This window comes from Dermacentor silvarum, chromosome 2 (assembly GCF_013339745.2).
Source record: "Dermacentor silvarum isolate Dsil-2018 chromosome 2, BIME_Dsil_1.4, whole genome shotgun sequence".
Classification (NCBI taxonomy): domain Eukaryota; kingdom Metazoa; phylum Arthropoda; class Arachnida; order Ixodida; family Ixodidae; genus Dermacentor; species Dermacentor silvarum.
Genome location: NC_051155.1, coordinates 220,253,342 through 220,269,578, shown reverse-complemented (window position 1 = coordinate 220,269,578; position 16,237 = coordinate 220,253,342). Strand labels below are relative to the sequence as shown.

Below are 16,237 nucleotides of genomic sequence, written 5' to 3'. Positions count from 1 at the left end.
ATAGCCGCGACAGACAACGCGAAAAGCGCGTTAAGTAAATGAACTTTCATAGATATATCGCTCTCGAAATCTCATGGTAGATACTTCCGTGCACCACGCGTTGCCAGAAGTAATGAATAGTTTTCAACTATACGGCTTATCTTATTTCACATGTAGATAAAGATCGCTGTCATGTGAAATACATTTTTGTAATTCTAAATGTAATGGTGTTAGCCATTGGTCAACCCAACAACCTTAAGGATAAAAACACTTTGAGAGTTCACGGAAATAGCGGCAGAACTGTAGGAAGCTGCGTAGGTCTCGGCTTGCACCCCAATCGTCCTTACCAGAGAGCTCGGCGCACACTTTAGCGTGAGAGTGTTAAGGGCTCCGTGTAGCAGAAAATCCGGTGTCGCTGTCGGTGTCAGCGTCCGGCGTCGGCGGCGTTGTCCGTATGAGAAAAATGATCCCGAACCACGCATTCCGACCCACGCAGGCCTTCCGCGTGACGCGTAGGCGTTACTGAACTGATTGATTTTCTAAAAGTGAAATGCGCCATAAAATTCATAAAGTACGACTTACACACAACCTACAGACATGATAGCGTCGGATTGTAATTTGAATATACGAGAAAATATAATTCTTTTACGCGGAAACTCAAACACAAACGCCTTTTCCACTTGCCGTTTGAGCTCTGTCTTAGTGGGAGTGTTTTGCAACACCATCCAGATGGCGCTCGCCTCCGTGCTTGCGCTCGCGCCCGCTGTGCGGGGGAAAGAAGAAGAACCAGAAGGCTCGCCTTCGTGCATAGCGTTCGCCGCCAGCGTTGACAGGTAAACATTACAGTTACATAAGCTGCAGTTACCGGGAAGCCTGAGAAGAAGTCAGGGATCTTTGAATGTTATATCGCGGTCCACTCTTAAAGGCGAAGCTTAAGCGTCCTCCAAATTTTCTTTAATCGAAATGAAATAAATTAAGCAACACGTACCTGTGAGATGAAACTGAGCAGTCGCGAAATCACTTTCATTTAAGAGGCGTGTCGCGCAGTTTTATTAGGCGCAGGCACAGGAGTCGCGGTTCAGCGTTCTCAACGCGCTGCACACTTCCGGATTCGTCGTGCGTCATTGCAATGGGAACGCTGAACCACGCCCCATTTCATTATCGGCGAATAAAATACCACACATTTTCAGTGTGCTCTTACACTGCGGATCGGCAACTTCATGGACCATTTCTTCGATATATCCCAGTTATGCGATATATATTAGTGTACTATATCAGTATACTATAATTCAATATATCCGAGAGTGCATGCTAGGACCTTAATTTAAAAGCACGCGAATCACCGATGCCACCGCCGCCCTCAATACCATCGCAGCCAATTGTGTTACTTCTTTTTTTTCTTTCTTTCTTTTCTTTAAAAAAGTCTTACTTTTTTTTTGTCGCTTGTAATGGTAGCTACACATCGACACCCATACAAGTCTGTGACTGCCGGTTGAGCCCATGCCGTGAGCTACAAATTTCCTCCTGCTATACTACAGCGAGAGCTGTCCTATAACGAGACTCTAGGGAAGGAATCTTCCTTTCCCCGAGGTCGTTTTTAACACCTCGTTATCTCCGAGTTTTCCTATTGCAACAACATCGCCAAACGCGCACTCTTCCATCTACGCATCGTATTCATCCCTGCTCTTTTCTTTCTGTCTTCTCAGTGCCGAAAAAAAAAAAAAGTAATGTCGCGGAATAAACGAAACAGGAGCGACCAAAGAGGAGAGGAAATCTCTCGTAACAGCTTCGAAAGGAAGCGGCATCGAAAAACGGTACAACTCCCACTGCCAGGTGGAATAACGTCCGAGTCGGGGAAACAACACCAAAGTTTCTCCCTTTCTCTCAGAGCAAAAAAGGACGGAATGAAAAGGAACAAGTAACTAAATGAAACAGATGAAAGCTGCCTCCGAGCTCGTGCGTGCTAGTACGTGTGTGCGTCTGGCGTCGGCTGTCCGGAGAAATTTCCCCTTGCCTTTCGGCACTGCTGCCTGCCCGATCTCGTTAACCAAATCCTCTCTCCCTCTCTCTCTCTTTCCCTCCCGTCCGTCGCCGCGTACCGCTGCGGCGGCCGACGGGCAAAGCCACCCACCCCACGTTGGAGGGCACGCCCCCTCGGAGCCGGGTTCCGACCAATGGGCGGCGAGATGCTGAGCCCTCCTCCTCCGCTCGCTGTTTTCTTGGGAGAGGGCGCTCCCCTTCTCTCTTTCTCTCTGCGATACCAGCAGCGACAACCACGGCCATCTTTTCTTCGGGGAGTGCAGCCTCTCACCTGTGCTCGCGGGATTCGATGGAGCGACAACGTAAGAATAAATCGGAACAACCAGCGGTCCGATCCGCGGTTCAGCGGAGTGGAGTCGTTGTCGCGTTCACCGCGAGCATTCGCGGATCGCGTACCTTACCGGAGTCATTTGAATAGCCTAATGAATAAGTAAACGCCACAAAGAAAGACGGGAGTTCAAGGAGCAAGGAACACACACATGGGCGTCAGCCGCCAACTGTTTATTCGTAGCTTCACTACGGCAAATGTATAACTTTTAGTCGTCGCAAACATGCTAAAGGTTGGAATCATTGATAGGTATTGCTCGCGACGAAACCACAATCTTATATTAACGTTGAGCTGCGTGGGTGGCCAGCATGGGGCCACTATAATGCAAGGATTCCTTTCGCTCGGTTCTGTTCCTTTCTTATCATCCATCGGTGACGGGCAGCAGATATCGGTGATAGCGTGGACGGTGCGCAGCTCGGGCTGCTGACTAAGCGCGAGAAACAATAGTATTGGAAGAGAATCGTTGCATTATCTCGACCTACATTTGCGCGAAGCAAAGGAAACAAAAAGCCAGCAATCTAAACACAGTCATTAGAGTGATGAAGCAGCTAGCCCAAACTAAAATACTGACCCTTTGAATATGTTCTCGGGTTGATGAAGTTCGCACCGAGAAGCGGTCCTATTTTGTAACTATTTTCCATTTTTGTCCTTCGTCATTGGCTCGCTCGAAGCTCAGCCCTGTTGCTAGTATCAGCCACTTGGCAGGACGGATGATAAGAAGCGAATAGATTCAGAGAAAAATAATTTCTTAATGAAAACGGCTCCAGTGTTGACACCCATCTTTAACAAATGTCCTTACAGGAAGTGAGCCATAATTAAGTTCAGGTTAACTGAACTGGCTTGCCGCACAGGGCGAATAGAGCGAGAGAAAGCATGTCTAGAGAGGCAGGTATAGGATAACCAGTGGCATAGTTCTGGTTGGCTACCCTGCAGCGTGGCAATGGGCAGGGGATAAAAAAAAAAGAGAGGGAGGGCGGGAGAGGCATACCGAAGTAAACCATGCACGTACACAATTCAGCGCTCGCAGGTATCGTTCTCAAAGTTTATTATGTAGGCCCGTACACCTCAGTAATACCAATAGCGTACACATAACTTTAAACGTGGAGTTCCTTTAGGAGCCTTTTGTACCCCCTTCCCGCCTATACCCAAACACTGAGTAGCAGGCTAAAACACAGTATATAGTTCAGGCCAACCTGTCAGCTTTTATCTTATAACAAATCTATCTCCTTTGGGAGTATTGACATAGAACTTTCTGTTCTTATAGTGGATGCTTTCCTCGAACATAAAGCATTTCGCACATTACTTTCTTATCGGCACGTTACAGGTGCTTTGCGCGAGCCGGGTGGTTTACGATACATATGCACATCTATAAAAGCGCTGTCAGTCAGGCATGCTTCACGTGAAGTCTGTGATGGTTAGAGGGCCCGAAATTTCCACTGTGTCAAAATGTACGTTTATGAGAGCGTGCGGGTAACCACTACTATATAGGCTGCTAATAAAAAAGCGTGACGGCGTGCTAATTAGGCGCGAAATGAGACCATCGACATACACAGTGCTAATTAAGGTGCAACGTCAACAACTTTTCGCATCTCGAATGACATCTCGCATTGCGAATCTCGCTGTCGAAGGCACCTGTTTGTGGGTATCGAGAATTGCGCCGCAGAAAATTAGCAGTGACGACCAGAATCCAACGTGGTGCTTTTCAATGCCACAGTGTTGATGATGGAATGGTTATTTGAAAAGGATATACACTTTGCCATGCTAAAATATTATTTTCCCCGTTTTGTGGCTTGTTGACTTGGTATAAAGTTTCGTACGAAGAATCAAAGAAAACGATAAAAACAGGCATTTAATTTCCAGAATGAACCCTTGAGCACAAACGCTTTGTTCCGCTGTTGTTGGCAGATCATCGTTTATTATGATCATTAACGGTTATAACACGTGACAGTATGAAACAGCTGACAGTTCCCGAAAGCTTTCAAGACACGCTGTTGTGCTATCTCAAGCTGTAGGGATTGACACATCGCCTCAGGGATGTGTTGTCTTATCAGATAAGTTCATGTCGACATGTTTTACAGAAGCAATTCCACCTTGTTCGCATGATACTTTTAACCGCTGGACTATAGAGTGGGGCGACATCTTGAGCGAAAACGTAAATGAGAGTAAAGGTACCGGCCGACACATATGTTCGCAATCACCGCAGAAACGAGTCACTTAGGCAGTCTACCAGGTCTATTTCGTCTTTCGGCATATATACAGGCTGACAGAACAGCATGACGTCAAATGGCCGCACGTCTCCGCCGCGTCCTACTCATAGGACGGGAGGAACACACTGCACTGGTTGAGCGACGCAGATAACAGCGCATGCAGAGTGCACGAATGACGTCAAATGCAATCGATAGAGTCGGGTCAAAAATGTGGAAGCGAACGTTATAGAATCATAACCATCTTCGACGGTTGGAAAACAAAGAAAGAGGTTGTTGGTCAAATGTTCCAGGAGGAACGATGCGGAAGAGGGGTCAAGAGTCAACGGATGCGGCACCCTGCATGGCTCGGAAGGCCATGCAGGGTGCTGACATTAACAGGAAGTGGGCTGGCGAATACACCTCTCCTTGTCGAAACGTTGACTCCAGGTTGATGATTATTTGGTTCTGCCACTGTATATAGATCATTTCATACATTAACACATGTACAAAGTGATGGAACATGAGTAACGACTTTCACGCTGTCATCTCGAATATGACTGCCTCGGTGCCTTGAAGGCCTTCTTATCTAGGAAATGCACCATGCGAGGAGCTTGTCGTGGTCATCCTATGAACCATATGTCTTGTTAGGAGGTGTTATAGTACGAGGAGAAGGAAACGTGACACTGCTCCGAGTTTGCCACGAGGCGCGTTCCGGAAGGAAGGCGGGGGCGACGGGGTGAATACGACACCCGAAGCCACCTTCAATTAGGTAAATGCACGTCTGCAGGTGCGCCACGGAAATGTGCCGTCGTTAACCCTAATGTGGCCCGTGCAGCGATATATTACCCATATGTACCAATCTATGCAGTGATTATCCACACGAATAAACTGCGTCTGAACGACGACCTGTGTTTTGTCGTTTATATATATGAATTCACTTCATGCACGTCGGCGTCGACATCTTGCTGTTTGGCGTAGGTACGAACCACCGATTGCCGATACCGCTGGCTTGTGTTTTTACTGTGTACAGTCGTGTCTCCTGAGCGGCCATGACCTGCGAATGTTTTGAAACATACAAATTTTACGCAATTTCCATACTTTCGTAAAGTGTGAACTAACCATATACAGGGTGTCCCAGCTATCACGCAGCACGATTTAAAAAAAAAAATGAGGAACGGCGTTACGTGGAGCAAACCTAGTGCGTATTGTTTCCAGTACAGTGGAGTAGCCACCAGTAATTTTTTCGTTACAGTGATTTAATAGGTAATTGTAATTCATTATCTAACTCAAGAAGTACTGTTCTAATTATCAAAGTGTCAATGAGAAAGTTGTAGAGCTACATGAAAAACTCCCGATACAGCTTTCTGTTGCGCAATACGTGCTACATAAATGTGTTTTTCCGAGCGTGAAAGAAGCCCGCCAATACACGGAAAGTGCCTCAAGCGGCCAGTCGCGCGGAAATTCTGCGTAAACATTCTGCGAAAAACAGCAATAGACGAAAGGAAAGGATGAACTTGCAGGCCAAGTAGAGAGAAAGAAAAAAAAATTGCAGACAGGACAAATGAAAGTTTTGGCGAAAACTAGGCCGCGACAAAATCGTGCAGGAATTTTCGAATATAGTCTGAATGTGTGCACTTCCAGGTGAACTTTGGAAGTGAGGTGATGTATATTGTAAACTATAAAAATGTAGTTATTGCTCAGTAAAGGACATTATTCAGGAGAAGTCTCTTTGGCTGTGTTTAGTCGACATGTGGAATGTTTGTTAAAAACATAAATGCGGCGTGTTTGACACAAACAGGCCTATGTTACTGTAATCTAAGCAACGCTCTAGTTTCCACGCAGGATAGAAAAGCGTATTCCTTTAAAGGTTTATGACGCAGCAACTTGTGCTGAACCAACTGTTCAGGAGACCTAAATCGAACAAGTATGTTCTAATAGAAGGTCAGTGCTTATACCTACTGCAAATAGACTGGTATTAGGCAAAGAGTGCATTGTATTAAAAATAAGCAAATAAGCAAATAAATAAATAAATAAATAAATAAATAATAAATAAATAAATAAATAAATAAATAAATAAATAAATAAATAAATAAATAAATAAATAAATAAATAAATGATTAACGTTGCCTGGCTTGGGTGCTCAGCCTCATAGATTATACCGAGAGGGAATGCGAATGCTTACTCTTGAGAATCACTAAGTCGATCCCAACGTCACTTTGTTCGATACTAGGTGAACTTCCACAGTACAGAAAATGCGATTTTCCATTCCCATAGATTGGACAACGAACTGGTGAGACTGACTTAGTTTCACCAGAATCAAGTTAATTCGTACCAGTAGTGAAGTAGGAATTGCAAGAGCTGTGTATAAAGAAGGAAGTCTAATAGTTATAAACTGAATTGGGATAATTTTCATTAGACGACTTGCTTCCTACTTCATTTTTTTTTGCAACAAGAACATGTCGAGATTAACAAGTGCTTTTTTCGACTAGGCACATAAATTATCCGGGCAGTACGCGTTCTTGTTCCACAGCCAATCTCCCCTACTGAACCCAAAAGACCTGCTCAAGACCAGCAACTTGCGTTCTCGCATCGGCAGACATTTTCACTACAGAAGCAGATATTAACTCCCCTTGTCAAGAAAAATATAGAATCTATAAAAAAGAATACTAAGAAGAGAAAAGGAAAAGGAAAGAGAAAACAAATAAACGAAGAGTAGAGCCATGCATCAAGGAGGAAGCTCGCCGCCGCTCTTCACAGCGCGTCCCAGGGAAGGGCGGTGCGCGCTTTCTGCGTGCACGTGCGCGCGCGTTCGGCGCGGCGACTGAGGGCGCAGGAACGCGAAAACGCGAGCAAGCGGCGGGCGGGAGTTTCATAGCGCGAGGGAAATAAGGAGGCAGGCAAACGAGCGGGTCGGGCGATGGCGGATGCATCGGGAAAGGTCCCCAGGCAGAACCGCACTCGCGAGCGCGCGCCGGGTCCCCCCTCTATTCTAGTTCCGAGACGGCTTGCGCGGCGGCGCTAGCTGCCTCCTCGGTGTTTTCTGCGGCCGGCCCGGCCTCTTCCCCGCCTCTCCTCCAGCCCTCGCCTATGGCATCTACTCTCCTCGCGCGACGTGTTTTTTTCCTCGCGCGCGCGTGGCGGGATCGCAACCCCCCACTCCCACCACCTCCTCCCTAAAGATGGGGGAGCCGCGGGACTCGGCGGCAAACGCGGCGTGATCGCCGGAGCCGGTGCGTGTGTGCGAGTGTCGCGCTCGGAGGATGCAGCAGTCTCAGCCGTTGTCGTCGGCCCCCGCGCCGGTGGAAGGTGGCAGCCCGCCGCCTGTGCAGCAGTCGCCGTCTTCGACGATGCCAGCAGCTGCTTCGGTGGCGGCGCACAAGCCCACCCGCTTCTCGCTGTACAGCATCGAGAGACTGCTTGCCGGAGCGGCGGTGCATGCGGCCACCACGCCGTCGTCCGTGGCCTCCTCCGTGCTCGACTTCAGCATCGCCCAGCATCCGTCGGCTAGGATAGGTGCGTGCACGCCGCGCACTCACCCTTGCGCCTCTGTCCACCGTCGCATGACCCTTTACCTTTGTTTGGACCAATGCTCGAGACCTTACGTAATGTCATCCTCAGTGCCGAGCCGTTTTCGTTGCTGCAGTTGACATATTGCGCGCTGCTCCTTTAGCTTTCCGTTTCATGCCTTCACTAACATTCGCGAAGTTATTTGGGCAGGACTTGCGTGTAGTCGGTCTCTATTACGTGTCCTCGTCTTGCACCTAGTGAATATTAGTGTAATCTGCTGTTTCGCTCGTTGTCGTGCTTGTCCATGTAACTTTTCCGACCTATACTTTCGATTCTGTCTCCCTTATGGGTAGCGTAAAAAAGAAAACATAAGAAAATAGTTTGCTCCTTTCCTTACTCTGCACGAAAACGCTATCCTAAATCAGGGTAGAGATAATAAAGGAACGCCATGGTTTTGAAAAGAATAGCGGAGCAGCGTACACGTGACACTTTTTCCAAAACTTTTCATTAGAATCGTCTCTCCTGTTAAACTTGTGTGAAAGCAAACGCTTTTTTCGATCGCGGTTCATTGATTAATTTCTTTTACCCCCGGCAATCATGCTTCTTGTACGATGTGATCTGCCAGCCATACGTCTGATCACTGCCTTTGCAGTTCAAGCATTCGTTATAGCAGGCGAACATGCACCTCTGCGCGTGACAACGTGATGGTGCAGCTTTCCATCATGTACTATACTGGTAAAGATGGACTGTGTACAAGGAGCCAAATAAATAACGAAATACTTGTTCCCATTCGGAAAAGGATTGCCTGAGAATTCACATCGCGTGACGCTGGTTGCAGGTGCGTGCATCGTTGCTGTTGCTATGGGTTCATAATTGAAAACTTCAATTTATGATGTGGGTCCGCTATTTTCATGCTTAGGAGGCGTTCACTCGGTGTGCGATCTGTTATCAGCACTTTAGTTTCAAGAAAAGCGCTAAAATTAACGTGAGATAGCGGTTTTCTCCCTTCAAAACTAAATTTACGAGACGCTTTTCCGATCATGCAGGACAGTGGGGAAATCAAGCTGACTTAACGGAAATCAAGCTGACTTTGTTCACTCCAGACGTTTACCGTTTTTAGCTACCGCCGGGCACGCTTATGAGGCATATTATCAATGGCAAACAGTCAGTCTGACCCGTCCACATTTGTAGACGTTCATATCTCATAGTTAATTACTTTACGACACATATATTGCAATTTACGAATTGTAGCCGTTGAGCTTATTGTCAGGCGTATCCACTTGGAATGAAATTACAGAATGGCATCAGTTTGGAGATATGCGCCATCAAACTCACCGTACAAATGCACTGTTGTTCTACTTATTTCTTAAAAAAACAAAAAAAAAACGCTCTTTTACGCATTGAAGCACGAAAGTAACTGGAGCGCCCATATATTTCATTCCACACTTCAGGCAATAGTAGCTGCAAAATGGCGTCATACTGGAAATTAATTTCAAGTGGATACGTCTCGCAAGCTCACTGGCTACATTTCGTAAATTGCAATATGTGACTACAGTAATTACGCTAGAAGTTAATTAGCGGTTTTTTGTTAATTAGGTGAATATATGTTTCGATTTATCGTGCTAGTAATATCCGCCTCTTCGAATAATTCAGCTCAAGGACAAGAATTATGCTATCTGCCGCAGGCGATATTTAAAAATTCCATAAAACTTAGAAATGACCACCCTGTATACTAATACCATTAGAATAATACAAAGCATTTGCGCTCTCAGCCGTGAAGAAAGAGGCGGGGGGGGGGGGGATGTGACCGACGTGGAAAGGAGAAAGGCAGTGAGTATAACCAGATGAAAAAAAATCTGCTTTTCTAACATGCACTGGGTCCCATTTATGGGGACGTGAAAGTGGTGCGTATGCAGTAAGCAAGCTTTGTGTTGTTATCTGTAGATGGTGCTACCCACGAATGCATGAGACATACGCGGTTGGGTCAGACTGCACTAGTGTGCTCGCCGGGATCGGTAACCGCGTACTAAAATCTTTCAAGGCTTCTATCTGCTTTCAAAAACGACAAGATAGCTAGTGTCATTAGGATTGTGATCACGCAGCGCGCTCCGCAATGTTTTCGTTAGTTCTGACGTTTCGTCTTTAGCTTCAAATGTTTTCGTTACATATATCTTTTGATTACATTACTTGATATATATGCGTCCAATTAAGTTACAGAAAGCCCAGTTACTACCGGTTAGCCAACAGAAGATTTGCTCTTGTTACCTTAATAAAGTTTTAGCATAGTCGTTGACCACGTATTGCTACCGGGTGGTGCGGCGCTGAGGTTATGGACAATCAGGACCCTCCCTCCTCATAAAATGAGCATACCAAGCATTTTTACATGGGACGGAGACGATATCCTCCGCCACATAGGAAACTAGGCAGACCACAGGGGTTAACACTCAGATTACTCCAGGTCGGGGCATACCCTGACCCCGCACTGTTACACAGAATCTATCCAAAGATACAATCGACCAATGTTTGCGAGCTATGCTCAGACCTAGCTCACTTGGAACATATGCTCTGGCGGTGCCCCGCGTTACGCGAAGGCGACGGTGTCACGTCGTCCAAATGGGAGGCTGCCCTAAGCAGCCCCGACCTTGAAGCACAGCTATGGGCTCTCCATTGGGCCCGCGATGCAGCAGAGAGACTCGGCCTTTCTGTACCGACGTGGGAGCGTTCCGAGGGACCGTAATAAAGTTTTATCATACCATATCATACCATCGTCCCTGTCTCGACATTCTGTTCGTTTTTTATTATTTTAATTTCTTTTCTCACGTAAGTGCGCTTTGTGGTTGATTTGCAGTCATGCGCTGGCCAATACTGCAGGCTTTTGAGTAGTCTGTATACGATCGCCCCCACAGAAATGCACGTTACTCTCTTGGTTCCTTCTGGCTCCTATAACATCTGGCTCTCTGAGTTAATTGGTCTCACAGCGAAGCTCTTATGACGTGTTTAGCGCCGAATCACCGACGTGACCCATATGAGATCACTTCGGCTAACCGTATACGTCGCTCTCTAAAATCGTTGTCACTCTCCAATATTTCTATGTACCCCAAGTCATTTCGGCCTCTTCAGGCGACAATCCGATGTTGTGCAAAATATGGCAACAAGCGTTGTCAATCAATCAATCAATCAATCAATCAATCAATCAATCAATCAATCAATCAATCAATCAATCAATCAATCAATCAATCAATCAATCAATCAATCAATCAATCAATCAATCAATCAATCAATCAATCAATGGTGTCCCTCTACGTGCAGAGGTTGCGGGCCACTTCCCAGGAGCCTTGAACGGCCGCTCGAAGGGCAGCACTGCAGCTTCCTCGGACAAGAGTGGCACTCCTTCGCTCCACTACAGCGGCGACAAGGGGCCGGCTTCATCCCTGCATCAGCACCAGCAGCAGCAGCAGCAGCAGCAAGCGGCAGAAGACGGCGGACTCTCCGGCAAGCCGCGTAAGATCCGGCGGAGCCGCACCACGTTCACCACCTTCCAGTTACACCAGCTGGAGCGCGCCTTCGAGAAGACGCAGTATCCGGACGTGTTCACCAGGGAGGAGTTGGCTCTGAGGCTGGACCTCAGCGAGGCCAGGGTCCAGGTACGTTGCTTACCGCTCTTGTTTTTTTTCTTTTTTTTTCTTTGCAGTACGTGTGTGGGGTGGTTGTAGGCCACCGTATACCTTACGGCTGCCACCTTTCCTCCGAAGTTATGGCAGGATAGGGGTGCCTTCGAGGAAGGCATGTGCTGTTAAATGCGCATTGGAATTGCTGCATGTTTGGGGCTTTTATTCTGACTAAAACGATACCTCTCTTGACTCCTGCCTGCCATTAATACTGTATTGTACGATCCTTCGAATAGTAATCGTGGAGCTTGTCTTGGTATAGGTGGAATTTTTCCACGTTATGGCCCTGCCGTGGCCCGTTCCACACAAGTGCGATTTCTGCCTGAAATATTCCATAAAACCCGTCTGATTTATGCCCGAGAAACAACATGCACCGGAACGTTAGGAAAAAAGCAGGTTTAGCAAGGCTTAGGAATTAGGTTTTGGAAAGGCGCACGCTGCTTAAGATCCGCGTATATTCTTGCTGGGATAGCCGATATTCTGAGATAGCCGGTATTCGAATAGCCGAAACTGGGATAGCCGATATTCTAAGGGACACTAAGAGATAAAAATGGAGCAGGGCAGGCCATGTAATGCGCAGGATAGATAACCGATGGACCATTATAGTTACAGAATGGGTATACCAAGAGAAAGTAAGCACAGTCAAGGACGGCAGAAAACTAGGTGGGGTGATGAAATTAGGAAATTTGCAGGTGAAAATTGGAATCAGCTAGCGCAAGACAGGGGTAATTGGAGATCGCAGGGAGAGGCCTTTGTCCTGCAGTGGGCATAAAAATAGGCTGATGATGATGATATTCTTGCTCCATGAGGCCTCAATGCGAGATAGATACCTGCCCAGACTGGGTCGAGTCTGGACAAATTAAGGAAGTCAAGAACAACCCCTATCATACTGCATCTTATGATGGGAACACGAAGCAAAAATTAATACTTCAGGGGGTTTGACCTGATAAGGTTAGGGCTGCTGCTGCTGATAATGACGAGATGAAATCTAAGTGCACGCGCGTTGGTACGTTAATTTTGCTTACATATAAGTGTACCGCGGCATCCGGAAATATTACTTGAGACCACGGTGATCAGCTGATAGTATTTAGAGGCCCAGGAGCAGACATGTGGGAATGTTTAGACTCCTTAGTGAAAAGAAGACGGAGGAGCCTCCGGATTATTTTTCGTAATATACGATTCTCTAATGTGCACCGATTGCTAACTATGCAATCATATTTAAAATGAGGCCGGCAATCGAACACGAGCATGACACACCATAATCAGTGGCTGAATTCTACAACAACAGCTGAGCTACACCTGCGGGCTATTAAAAAATAATAAAAAATACCTGCTTTTGGTGGCGATGCGGCACAGGATAGATAGGGAAATGAAGCATGTATCACGCTAAGGAACATTGCACTCTTAAGGGTGTTGTCTCGTGTCTATTTCTCACACACCCTTCGAAGGCTGCTTAAGCAAACAAATACACCCGTTTGAAACGGTGATTCCTCGGAATTGCGCCCTGTCCCCCAATATCTGTTTTGCCGAAATGCACACTACGTTTTATTCTTTGCAGTGATCTCTTTTATTCGAACACTACCTTAGTCTTTCGAACGTCAGTCGAAGCAATCCCGCAGTGTTATATATATATATATATATATATATATATATATATATATATATATATATATAAGGCTAGCAGCAATATTGAAAGGCTGGAAGTAGAAAAGAGGACAAAGTAGTTGTGTATTTCCACTTTAAGACCGAGACGCGCCTCCTTCGCAATAAATGCAGTATTCTAATCTGTAGTAGATTGCTCCGCCATGCACCTAGCAAATGTTTATTCCAACCGATACTGCACAACACCTCCGAGGTAGCACAAGGCCCGTACACGTAGATCCATGGCGTCATGCTACATTCCCCGACTGCCATAGAATCTAATCTAAACCTTGGTAATGGAAATTTCGGTACAAGTAGCATGAAGTCATAAAGCAGAGTACACAGGCCTGCTATCTAGGCGGCGTTGTACTGCATGAAACAGAGCAAGGCTTACTGCGCATAATATAGCGCCGGCCCCGATATTACACCAGAACGAATAAGCTCTTGAAGAACCACTGTGATTCGTTAACGATTGGCAGCTGATCTATAAACAACACCGAGCTGAAACAACTTAAACAAAGCCAGTTGTAAAAAGCGAAAGGCGGGGTAGGGAATAAATGAAAAAAAAAAAAGAAGTTATGTCTTTCCACTTCACCACCGGGGACGCCATCTACATGAAGTAGCAGGTTGCCATCCACAGACTGTGGCCATAGAACGTGCTCAAACAATGATTGTCGCAAACCGCTGGGAAATAGACACTTGTGGCTTTTACTTGCTTGAAATGTTAAAGTGCCCGCGCACCCTTAAATTCTGCAAGGTGTACGTGCCACACAAAACACTCTTTTAGTACCCTGTAATTAGTGAAAGGGTGCAATAAAGGTGCACTGCTAAGAAATGCACCCATTTCCAAAATTTTCGGAGGGAGTAAGGGGGAAAAATTCACCGACGATTACGACACTCCATAAAGAGAATTTTAAGCCCAGCTGTTTAGGTGTTTTGAATTCGCGATATATTGTGGCAAATAATTTAATTCTGAACAACAGGGTCCTCTCGGCGGCGGCGCTGAGCCTCTGCTCGGGCAGTTCGTTTAATAGCAGCGGCTGACGAAGCACATTCACCGGTTTCGTCGCTCGTTGTTCAGAAAGAAAGCGCGAACACGGAAACGCGTGACTCGCGCGGAGCGCATTCTCTAGCGGTGGCGGCGCAGGCAAAATAGCGCATGCGCAGTGAGTCCGAGGCCCATGCCAGAACTTTGTTTTCATATATAGTACCGGTAGACGCGCTCGCCGCATGCCTGGTCGCCGCCGTGGAGCACATCTCGTGCGGTACTCCGCTTTCCTTCTCACCCGTTCGCTATACTATTCTCCTCCTCCGCTATCCTCCTCATTCTCCCACTGCACTTTCCTCTTCTGCTTTCCTCCTCGAATTCTCTTCGCTATCGCCGTCTTTCATCCTCCGCTGCACTCCGCATTCGCTCGGTTACGCCGAGGGACTCCAACGCTCAACGCTGGAACGGGTGCCTAAGAGCTGCGCTCTAAAAGGGTGTTTCGGCATCCAATCCACCTTCTAGGGTGCATTTTTTCTTGCGTGTGTATGGTACGTTCAACTGGTCCGTGTACATGCTCTTTGAATCGGCTTGTATAGCTATGCGGAGGCCTCTCGGCATTGGAGCGAAAGCACGCCGAAGTCGAACGTTCACAGCTACTCCCAGAGCAATCGAAGGAGTCACTTGATCGAAACAGTGCCAGATCTTGGTCACGCTCCCATCTCGAAGGTGAGAACACCTCCGAGCGCTCCGATATAGAGCGTGGCGCCCTGAATGAACCGAGGGAATGTGTACCGAGCTTTCGATTTCGACCAGCGGAATGCGAACCATACCCTGAGAGCTGTCGAAAGCGACCAGTTGAATGCACTAATAGATAAGCGTAATATGGGAATCTATTACCGTTGCATTTTTTTATCACAGAGAACGCGGGAGTAAGTGGTAAAGGGAGTGCGGCCGCTACAGGGAGGATGTCGTTTATTCTGGTTACCTGAGTAATCGAACGACCGCTAGGTAGATGGAAGAAAGTGATATCGCAATAATTTAGTTATGTCTGTCGTTCTTTCACTCGCAAGATCGTCGGCAAGTTGATAATGGTCCACAGTGCAGCGTATTCCAACCTTTTATCATGATGCATTCGATATTGTCATAATACAAATACGTAAATAAGAAAATAAATAATTATATACTTCTTTTTGTACAAGATTGCCTGTTCTCACGGAGCGCTTGTTACTATGTCATGTTCGAGGCAAACACTGACCTCGCGAAAGTCTAGTTGCGCTTCTCTTTTGTGTAAGCTAAACGTTGAAGAGAAGAAGAGAGGTAAAAACGGCATACAGTCGAACACCTCTACAACGAACGCCTCTACAATGAAATGTCCTGTACAACGAAGGATTCATTACGTCCCGACCTAATTCCTATCTTTCTTGTGTACCGCGAATGTGTCTACAACGATGACTACTACACCAAATTTGTCTGTACAACGAAGAAATTTAGGTGCCGGGACGGCTGATTTGTTGCTTTACAACGAACACCACACAGCGCCAACGCCGACGGTCACCACAGGAACGGTCGCCTAAGAGCTGCGCTTTAAAACGGGCCTGTCTTCAGGCCGTGGTCACACGTGTGGGGCATAATTTATGATTTACTCGAGCGATTGATTGATTTATGTGTTTGAGTACATTCCTATGACGCGGCTAAAGCTATAAATCGCTGGAGAACGTTGCACATTGATTTATCCATCATGACTTAAGCATGAATAGACCATATTACTTGCTGCTGGGCGAGCTGGTTACAGTCGACATAAGGTTTCTTTTTGTTTCTTTGATTGCGATAAAATGCCACATCGGTCACATGTCTGGAAATTTTCATGTTCTGGGTACCTCCTGTAGGGATCATACCAAGA

General features: G+C 46.6%; 1 protein-coding gene across 1 annotated transcript in view; it reads left to right on the top strand.

Annotated features, from left to right (window-relative positions):
• Window positions 1–1,914: 1,914 nt before the first annotated feature.
• The window catches only part of LOC119440716 (aristaless-related homeobox protein), a 32,397-nt gene continuing 18,074 nt past the window's right edge, over window positions 1,915–16,237 (top strand). Inside the window, exons 1-3 of the mRNA XM_049663026.1 lie at window positions 1,915–2,115; window positions 7,800–8,046; window positions 11,161–11,684. Coding sequence (XP_049518983.1) covers window positions 1,915–2,115; window positions 7,800–8,046; window positions 11,161–11,684 — 972 coding nt within the window. The remainder of the gene's footprint in view (window positions 2,116–7,799; window positions 8,047–11,160; window positions 11,685–16,237) is intronic.